Here is a 10,797-nt window from a genome sequence, read left to right on the forward strand (position 1 = left end):
GCTAATGATGCTGCAGGTGGTGCAGCCTCCACTGGCCATGGTATTTGAAGGGACTGTGTAGAGCAGAGCTCTCCACCAACCCACAGTAGACATGTAAGATGAGAAAAAAAAAATGTGTTAAGACACTGAGATCCCAGAATTCTTTTGTTACACAGCATAACCTAACTTATCGCAATTAATACATCCACCACTAGAGTGGAAGCTCCAAGAGGGCAGGGACTTAGCCTGGATCCTTAGTGCCTGTTGAAAGATGAGTAAACAATACTTATTTATGGAATAATTGGATATGCCAGGCACAAGGTGAAGTTGCTGGGCATGGATTATTCTAATAAAAGGTGGATCTAGAAATGAAACTGATCCCAGAACCTGGGACTGAAGCCACTTGGCCACATTCCCACTAACTAACCACTGTGTTAATCCAAACCTGGACCGTTCCAAGAATTTGACATCAGTAATCTCTGGAAAGCTTAATAACACCATAGTTTGTGCTGGAAAGTTCTAATATCCCATTTTACAGATGGGGAAGTGAGGTTTAACAAGTCTCAGCAACTTGCCTAAAGGTCGTGTAGCTCACATAGTGCTTACCACAGTCCTGGTACAACTGATATTTCCTAACCATGGATGCTGTGACAAACATGGTTGGTTATACCAAATAAGCATTCTCTTCTACATCTCTCCTGCATACAAAGCCCTGATTTTTTTTGGAGTCTTCAATGACTTCTATGGTCAGAGAAGGTTATACTTCCCCAGTCCCGGAAAACAAATTCTGATTGGCTTAAGCCAGTCATGGAAATTTTCTTTACTTTCAGAGATTGATTTTGATCTGAACATGGGACCTAATTCTGGCCAATGGAACTTTAGGAGAGATCTGATGGGAGGATTTGGGGAATGGTTTTAACTTTATGATATAAAAGAATACTGCTTGTAGGAGACATTAGCTGCAGTAATTATTACTGACTGCCATTTTCTAAATGTTTCCTGGACATATTAGAATTCCATTTCCTTTGTTGGGTTGGTGAACTGCTAGTGCCATGTAACCATTTCTGGCCAATTGTTTGTGAGCAAATGACATGTGTCATTTAAGGCCAGAGCATTTAATTGCAGACATGAAATCCTACAGAGCTTTCCTCCTCCTTTGGCATAAAACTGGAAATGTTTGGGATGGCAGTTGCTCAGTCATCCTGTATCCCTGAGTGATTGTAATGCCAACCCACAAGGGACATGGAGCATGAATGGGAAGTAAACTTGTGTTATTGTAAGTCATTGAGATTTGGATGAAGTTTATTATAATAGCAAATAGCCTACCTTGAGTGATACAGAAATTAGTATCAGGAGTGGGGTGCTGCTGTAATAAAAAAAAAAAAAACACATGGTATTGGCTTAGATACAGAGCAAAGGGAACAAGAAAATTATTTGAAGCCAGAAGGATGGAGATTATTGCCTGAAATACTTTGGGAGGCAGATAACATACTTAACGAACTTGCAGCTTTAGGGGAAGCAGTTGGAACACAGGACACTAGGAGTGAATATTGGCCAAAGATGGCCTCAAATCAGGAAGACCTTTGAGAGTCAAAGTCCAGTTAGAACTCAGATTTTGTCAAGGATAAAATCAAGGATTAGCACCAATCAAATCATTATTAACCATTGTTAAGATCTCTGAATAAATTAAGGTACTCCCAGGAAACACTTAAGATAGTCTGAGGTAGACAGAATGGCTTAGAATATGGCTTTCCATGGATGCCTGATCGATTCTAAGGTACCTGCAATGAGAGAGAGGGAGAGCGAGAGGGAGAGAGAAATGAGGAACATCTTGAACAGAACTGTGGATGTGGGGGGGTTGTACATGGAGTTAACTGGAGACTTATAAGAATCCTTAGGTCCCACACTTTAGGAGACAGAAAGCAGGCTGAGAAAACTGCTCATGTGCCAAGGAGGGCACATCTTCCAATGTCATCTGAGATGTAGCCAAGGAAGATAGTGGAAAAGGGGGTAAGTCCCTGGAGAGTGAAGCCATAAACTACAGCGAGCAAAGATTTGGGAAGCTCCCCACCCTTAAGGAGTTGATTTGGTACTAATTAAGGAACCCTCCCCATCTATAAGATAGGAAGTCCTTACAGTATCTTTTCACTAGATTTTAGAAATGATACAGACCAGTGATTTCTGCGTGTCTTCCCTTATTCCCCTTTCCAGTTGGGCATTTTGACCCATTCCATCATTGTATATTGGGTATGTGGAGGTCAAATAATTTGACTTTTTAGTTCACTCGTTCTGACATAGGTTCACTCATTGTGTTTCCTGCCCATCTCTTGCGGACATTTGAGTCTTTGACTCTACAGCCTACACTAAGCTATTTGATGACATGAACTGAACTGGACTCCCGGAAGTGCAGTGGATCAAGGTCCATTCCACTGCCCAGGGCTGATGCCGAGTTCTGTGGGTGACTTCACAATGCCCCAATGGTTCCCAGCCTCCTTCTGTAGTCTGTAGGTGGCCGTGTTGGCCACCTTGTGGCTGCTTAGCCTTTCTCTCCCCACTTCGTGGGCCCAGATTTCAGTCAGCTGTGCCTACAAGAGTCTGCCAGCAGGCCCTACTCTCAGGCAATGATGTTGTCCTGCAGTGTGACCATCTCAAGGCACGCTGGTACTTCTCTTCCATTCTGGGGGAGGATCTCTTGTTGCTCTCCTCAGTGCCTAACATAAAGAAACTGCCTGGGGGCAGCCTCCAATTGACCAACCCTCAGCTCTCCCAGACAGGCCTCTATCACTGTGAGGACAATGACAGTGCCCTCGTGGTAGAGTATGAGATTGATTTCCAAGATGTCACTACCCTACACATTACGCACAGAGGCCTGGGCCAAAAGCCCCTGCAGAATGAGACCCTGAGTCTGGGTGGCAAGGAGCTCATCTTCACCCACTGGGATCCCAGGCAGGACTGTAACCGCCGTGGGGAGCCAGGTGAGCGCAAACGCCTGGGGTACTGCTACATCGAGGAGCCCCTGGAAAAACCCATGCCCTGTTGGCTCTATCTGCAAGAGAGAAGGTGCAGTACAGACGCATGTGGCCTGAGATGCAGGTGGAAGCTGACCTGTGGGTATCACCAGTCCCAGCTCTTCCCAAAAATGTTATACACGGTTTAGCAGGGTGCAAGTGTCAGACGTAAAATATTAATGCCTTGTAAAATTCATGGCCCTGCTATTCCATTGTGAAGCAACAACAAGGCAGATCTGAAACTTCCAGAACTTCTGCCCCCGAGGAGAGGGAAGCGCTCACCCCTCACATCCCAGACACCATTGCCAAAACACCTAAGGCTTCATGTGGTGCCCAGAGATGCAAAGATTCCTGCAGAAAGGGGAAATGTTCATGGAGAACTAAAGGGGGTCCATTGGGAAGCAGAAGCAGAGAATAATAACAATAATAGCAAACATTTGGGGATCTCCTAGTCTGGTCAGAACCCACACCCTTTGCAAACGTTATGTCCTCAGAGCCACCCACGAGGCTGGGGTTACTATGAACTTCTTTTTGTAGCTGAGAACACTAAGGTACAGAGGGCTCAAGCAAGCTGCCTGAGGTCACATAGTGAAGTTGGGAAAGGGCCAGCAATGGAAGAGTGAAAGGAGACCTCTGGGCGGCCCCCAGCCCTGCTCCCAGGAAACCCCCAGGGCCCTGTAACCACAGCAGCCCATCGGGTAGCAGCTGGAAGTGGATCCAATGCCCAGGCCTGTCTGCACAGCACTGAAGGCCGCCCAACCCACACCAAGGCTGTCAGTGCCCTACTGTGCAGGGCAGACCCTAAGGTGACCCCAGTGATTCCCAGCTCCTGGTGTCCGTGCCTCTGTGTGACTACCCACGCCTTCCGTGTAGATGGTACCTGTGACTTGCTTCTAACCAGTGGACTATTATGAAGGTGTTGGGTGTTGCTCCTCCTATTGGGTTACGTTACCTAAGACTCTGTCTCAGCCCGCTAGAGCAGGAGAGACTTGCTGGCCCCATGAAGTAGGCAGCTGTGTCGAGGAAACCCGCTTGGCAGGGAGCTGTGGGCAGCCTCCGGGAGATGCAAGTGTTCGCCCTTTGAGGGTGACAGCCTCTATCACACAGTCGCAAGGGAATGAATTCTGCCGACAACTCGAATGAGTTTGGAAGCAGATTCTTCTCCAGTTGAGCCTCCAGATGAGAACACGGCCTGACCGACACCTGGACTGCAGCCTTGTAAACCCTGGGTAGAGGACTCGGCCAAGCCACGTCTGGACTCCTGACCCACGGAAACTAGGGGATCGTGAATATGTGCTGTTTAAGCAACTAAACGTATGACAATTTTTTATGCAGTGATAGGCAACTGGTAACACCCAGCCATACGCCCCAGTCCACCATGAAGTCCCCTGAAGCTTCAGCTGTCACACGGATGGCTCCTGGAGGCACCAGTGACTTCCTAACTCCCCTGAGAAGCCTGCTGAGCCAGGTGTGGCGCAGGCTGGTAGCCAGGCCGTCAGTGCTCCCAGGAGAAATCCATATTCATGAAGGGTGGGAGTGGGAGGGTAGGCATCCAGCTTCCCCAGCCCTTGACGGTACAACTCAGAGGCACATTCCACACCTTCTCTAGGAGGGTCCCCAGTGATCCCAGTGTGCACAGCGACAACCAGCTCATTAAGGCACCTTTTATCAGCTTATCCCCTGCCCCGCCTCACTGTCTCTTACCTCTGCTTCCCGAGAAAATATTCTTCGAATATTTTTTCAGCCCCACGTTCCCTCCCCTCTCCTGGGACTCCAAAGACATGAATTTAGAGCTGCTGTTGTCTCACAGGTCCCTGAGACTTGGTTAATTTTCCTCCAATCTTTTCTGCTGTTCAGGTTGGAGAATATTTACTGTTCTGTCTTCAAGTTCACAGGCTTCTTCCTCTGTCATAGCCATTCTGCTGTTCAGTCCATCCAGCGAGCCTTTTACTTTGGTTATTGTATATTTTAGTCCTAACATTTCCATCTGGTTGTTCTTTATAGGATCTTCTATCTCCTCATTGATATGTTCTATTTTCATATTTGCTTTTAGGGAATCCTTAACTGAGACACCAACGTTGCTAACTCAGTGGCCCCCATGAGCCACGCAGGAAACGTAAGTCAGGGAAAAGGCCTTGGGAGGCTGCTGCGATGTAAGGGATCTTACCCCAGATTGACGGGCCTGGTACTTCTGAAAGTTCCGTGTGATTCTAGAGATCGAGATGTTTGAGTGAAACTATCCAATTTATGAATGTTGGCTCAGAACTGTTTTCAAACACAGTGCCAGCCAAATGAGACATATCTGCAGGCTGAATTCAGCCCATGGCTCTTAGTTTGTGAGGGCTTGCTTCAACCTTGATTGGGGTCAAGTGTATATTTCCATTTTTGATTATTCATTCAACAAATATTTGCTAGCTGGAGTAGCCAAGGACAGCTTCTCTGAAGAGATGACATTTCAGATGAGCCCGAATAACAAAAAACTGGGCAAGCAGGGATCTGGAGGAAGGGTGTATTAGTGTCCCGTAGCTGCTGTAATGAAGTACCACAGACTTAACGGCTTAAAACAACACACATTTATAATCTTACAGTTCTGAAGGTCAGTAGTCCAAAATGGGTCTTATTTGGCTAAAATCAAGGTGTCAGCAACTGGATTCCTCCAGAGGCTTGAAGCGGAGAATCCTTTTGCTTAAAGCCAGCAACACTGTATTTTCAGATGTCTCTCTCTCTCTCTCTCTCTCTCTCTGACTCTCCTGCTTCCCTCTTGGAAGGACCCTTGTGATTATATTGGGCCCACCCAAAAATCCAAATTAATCTCCCCATCTCGAGATCCTTACCTTAGTCACACCTGCAAAGTCCCTCCCACCATGTCAGGCAACACATTCACAGGTTCTGGGGATCAGGAGCGACCCTCTTTGGGGGGCCACTATTTAACCTACCATAAGCAAGTCCAGGCAGAGGTAGCATTTATAAGGGCTCTAGGTGGGTGTCTGCAGTGGTTGGAGGACTACCAAGGAGATAGCCAGGGGCCAGATCGTGTAGGGCCCTGTGGACCAAGGTGAGGGCTTTGGACTTTATTTGAAGTGAGATGGGAGCCATGGGAGGCTTTTGAGCAGTGGAGGGACATGATCTAACATTCGTTGAAAAAGGTAATTCTGACAAGGTAGAGCTCCTTGCAGGTAGGGGTGGGGGCAGCCCACAGGTTGGAGCAGGGAGTAGCAGCCACTCTCCGTGTAGCCAACTGGCCAATGAGAAGCTTTCATCACCTAGCAGGAGAAATGCCACCTCTTCCCCACACCTCCAAGTGCAGTGTAAGACACGACATGCCCCGTATTCCATCTTTAGCCATCTTCTTCTACCTTTTCCTTTCCATATTATAATTTTGAAAAGACAATTTTTAGAGCAGTTTTAGGTTCACAGCAAAACTGAGGGGAAAGTACAGAGATTTCCCATATACCCCTGCCCCACACATGCATGGCCTCCCCCATTATCAGCATCTCCCACCAGAGGGGTCCATGTCACAAATGATGAACCTACGTTGACACATCATAATCACCCAAAATCCATAGTTTACATAACGGTTCAATGTTCTGGATTTTGGCCGTTTTGATAGGCGTGTAGTGGTAGCTCTATTTTTCACGGGAGGAAACCAAGGGCCAGAGAGGTGAATTCACTTGCCCACGGATACAAAGTTTGTGTATCAGTTACAGCTGCAAAACAAAACATACCCCAAATCAGAGATTGAAAATAGTAAGCATTCATTATTGCTTACAAGTCTACAAACCAACTGGGTAGTACTTCTGGTCTCAGATGGGATCGATCGTTCGTGCTTCTCTGATCATCAGTGGGCTGGGGTTGGCTCTGCTGATCTTGGTTGAGCTTTCTCACATGTTTGGGAGGTGGCTGTCTGTAGGCTGGACCAGGTGCCATTAGCTGGGGAAACTGGACTGTCCTCCACGTGGTCTCTCATTCTCCAGCAGGTCAACCCAGGCTTGTCTACAAGGTGGTGGCAGGGGTCCAAGAAAGTGAATAGAAGCCACAGGGCCTCTTGAGGTCCAGGCTCAGAACTAGCACATGACCAGGGACTGGGACAGGGTGGCCTTGGCTTGCCATGTGACCTGAAGGTCAGGTTTGGGGGAGGCCCCTGGGCAAGATATCAGTTATCTACTGCTACGTAAGAAACCACCCAAAACTCAGTAGCTTAATACAACAATTATTTATTTCTCTCTTCAGTCTGTAGGTTGGTAGTATAGGCTGGGCTCAGCTGGGTAGTTCTTCGGGTCTTGGCTGGACTCATTCATGCATCTGTGGTCAGCTCTGGGTGGGTAGATGGCTCTGCTTCAGGGGGGGATAAATGGCATTTGGTTGGGGAACCTCCAGTCTCTTATCTTCCAGCAGGTTAGCCCGGACATGTTCATAAGGTCATGGCAAGAGTCCAAGAGAGCAAGCGGGAGCTGGAAGGCTTTTTGAAGCCTAACCTTAGAACTAGCACAGCATTACTTTCACCATGTTCTGTTGGCCAAAACAAGTTACAAGGTCAGGCCAGATTCAAGGGGTGGGGGAATAGACTACATCTCCTGATGGGAAGAGTGACAAAGTCACATTGTAAGTATGTATATATAAAGGAGTGAAGTATTACGACCATTATGTAATCACTTTACCAAGGGCAGTAAGTAATACAGCTGGGATTCTAACCCAGGATGACTGCTTCCACATAGCCTTCTCTTCTCAAGGTGTATCACTTCTGTCCTTTCTTTAGCTTCTCCACCTCCTCTAATATCTTCCCTATCTGTTATTTGAGCCCTTCAATAGCTTTCTGTATTAGAACACATTTAACTGCAAGTAACAGAAATCCAAGCAAAGTGGTTTAAGCTAAGAAGGAACTTATTGGTTCTTGGAATAAGAAGTCTAGCAGGTAGGTCCTGCTTCAGGCACGGTTAGATCCAGGTGCTCCAAAGACATACTCCAATATTATCTTCCTTCATCTCTCTATTCCACCTTTTTCTGTGCTGCCTTAATCCTCAAGCAATGCTTCCAAAGAATAGATGAGGACCACTCCAGAATCACATCACAGCAGCTTAGCAACCTCGATGGAAAGAGAGCAGACCTCCTGTAACAATAGCAACAATGGAGCACTCGCTGTGTGCCAGGTGCTGTTCTAAGCACTTAGCAAGTATTAACTTATCACTCCTCACAACACCCTATTAGGCATAATCATCATCCCCATTTTACTGATGAAGGAACTGAGGCACAGAGAGGTTAAGATCCATGTCTAAGGATACACAGGTAATAAGTGGTGGGGCTGGGAGCTGAACCCAACCAGGTTGGCTCCAGAGTTTTTGCTCTTATCTACTTACCTAGTCTGGTGGGAAAGTAGTAATAACAGCAAACGCTATTCACAGCAGATACTCTGACACTGTCTGGAACATCAGAATATAATAATAATAATAATATCCATGTAATCCTTCCAGCAACCGTATGGGGTAGGCACTGTTATTATTTCCATTTTACAGATGGGGAAATTGAGGCACTAAGAAGATAGAGAACCCTAAGGTCACATGTGGGGCAACTGAAACTTGAATCCAGAGAGTAGGATCCAGAATCTGTATCTGCTGCCTTTAGGTCCCACTCCTGAGCCAGGGGTGAGGTCAGCCTCTGAGAACTTGATGTAGCGAGATGGAGGGAGGCCCCAGGACAGCCCAGCGCTCACCAGCTGGGTCTGCCCCTCCCTCCTCTCCCCTCCACCCGCCGCCTGGCACAGCCTTCCCAGAACCCACGTGTGAACAGACTGACCTAATGCAGGCTGGGCCAGAGGGCTGAGTCCGGACAAACAGGCAGTGGCCAAGAGAGGCCGAGTGAGGCAGTCCCGAGGTGGGCATGGGGTGGGAGGGACACCACCTGGTGTCACGGGGCAGCTGGGGGCTGGAGCCCACGACTTTGACCCCCGGTAGACCTCTGCAAAACAACCCTTGCCCACTGACTGCCCTGACAGGGAGGCTGGCCAAGATGCCAAGTCATATTGAATGCATTTATGAGAAGCTATTTATAGCCTTTTGATTTTGCCGACTGAGAACCGGCTAAGTGTAGGAACATCCCAGGAGCAGAATCCAGGTGAGGCCACCCGTCCCTTAGCAAAGACAGCGAGGGCACTTGGCCACGCGGGCTCTCATATTCTCATGACCACCTGTGGTCCTGGGGAAACCGAGCCTCTCTCATCCTTCATAGGTGGGACGTGGCAGGGCTGGGAATGGAATCTAGAAGAACTCAACCCACCCAGAAAACCGCCTTGGCTGCCTGGTCGGGACCCTGCCAACAAGTCCTCTGAGGACAAAACTCTTTCCTCAGTTGTCCCTGGGAATCTTTGAAACACTGTAGCACCTCACACTTGTTTCTTTCCTCACCCACCCCTTCCTCCCCACACTCTCCCTTCCTCTTCGAGATTAAAATGTTTTCCTCTTTCTTCTTTATGTCCTTTTATCAAGGCAATCATCATAATACAGTAGGTAGCATTAGAGAGAGAGATCAGGTGTGCCCTCAGCCCTCCACAGACAGAAACTCACCAGCCTCAGCGGACTCTAATAAATGCTATTCATAGCCCCATTTCACAGATCAGGCGAGTAATCCACCCACATCAGCTAGAATGCCAAGTGGCTCCCCCAGGCTGCGTCACCTGGTGCATTTAGGATTTGCCACCCTCCTGCCGCTGACGCTCTCAGCACTTGCCCCAGCCCGTGATCCCGTCACTGTGGCTGATACTCAAGGAGGCACCAGAAATGAATCAAGAAACCGTCCAGCTTTGAAGGAAGCTGACGTTTGGTTTATTCTTACTCTGCAGTGATCATTGGTGGCCCCCAGTGTGATTGCTCTTCAGGGGGGTGCGGGGAAGTGCTGCTCCGTGCCTCAGTTTCCCCCCCCATCCTTATTGTTGGAAGGAACAAATGCACTGATAGGTGTATAGGGCTTAGAACAGTGCCTGGCCCAACACGCACTTCATCAGTGTTTGCTGTGGTAGCTGACGCCATTGTTATTCAACCCTGGCTTTGGAGAGCTTGGGCAGGACACCGGACGAAGCCCTGTGGGTTTGCCCACGTGGACTACTCCTGGCCACATGCTTCCAGGCTGGGCCTTCCCGGCTGTCAGGCTGTCCAGCCTCCAATGCGGACCTCCAAAACTCCATCATCAGCTCTCGTTTTCTCACCCCCTCTTCCCAGATACCATCAGTGGCGTGTGGACGCTCACACGAACGAGAGGTGCAGACACTTGGGATCGCATGAGCGGAGGCTGCCAGATTCTGAGAATCATAGCTTCCGGGCCTCATTTCCCGACGGCCGCTGTGGCAGTGCCCTGTCCCCGCCCCCTACCCCGCCCCCGCCCCTGGGCTTCCCCCTCCACCGCTTCCTCCCTCCAGAGGCGAGCGAGCGGTAGTCAGGGCTTCTGCTGTTCCTCCTCTGTCATAGTTTCCACGTCTCTTAACAAGATGATTACGCCTCTGGCTTTTGATTCATCAGTGTTACCCACAATGCCATTCTCTGTCGACTTCCTGCCCTGGAAGATGAGGATTTGATTCCTACCACCCTCTTCTGATGTAAGGATACCACTCAACCTCCCGGGGCTTCAGTTTCCACATCCGTAGATGAGAATCATAACTGTACCTCGTAAGTTTGCTTGAGGAGCAAATGAAGTCATTCACGTGACATCCTTAGAACAGGGCCTTGGCTGTTGTTATAATCATCTTCATCATTTCTGGTTTCTCTATTAGTTATCTTTCTAACTCTCAGTAACAAAGATCTCCGTTTCTTCTTAACTTTTCTCC

At 48.4% G+C, this 10,797-nt stretch overlaps 1 protein-coding gene across 1 annotated transcript; it reads left to right on the plus strand.

Moving 5' to 3' along the window:
• The first annotated feature begins 286 nt into the window (after positions 1-286).
• On the plus strand, positions 287-10,409 carry FAM187B (family with sequence similarity 187 member B). Its single transcript, XM_060289509.1, has 3 exons — positions 287-300; positions 2,548-3,039; positions 10,196-10,409. The coding sequence occupies exons 1-3, from the start codon at positions 287-289 to the stop codon at positions 10,407-10,409; spliced, it is 720 nt and encodes a 239-aa protein (XP_060145492.1).
• Positions 10,410-10,797: the final 388 nt, after the last annotated feature.

This window comes from Globicephala melas, chromosome 19, assembly GCF_963455315.2.
Source record: "Globicephala melas chromosome 19, mGloMel1.2, whole genome shotgun sequence".
Lineage (NCBI taxonomy): Eukaryota > Metazoa > Chordata > Mammalia > Artiodactyla > Delphinidae > Globicephala > Globicephala melas.

Bases quoted from the DNA above. Each gene is read 5' to 3' on its own strand.
- FAM187B (XM_060289509.1), top strand. The intron at 3,040-10,195 runs GTGCAGTACAGA...CCCTCTTCCCAG, and splicing joins CTCTATCTGCAAGAGAGAAG to ATACCATCAGTGGCGTGTGG.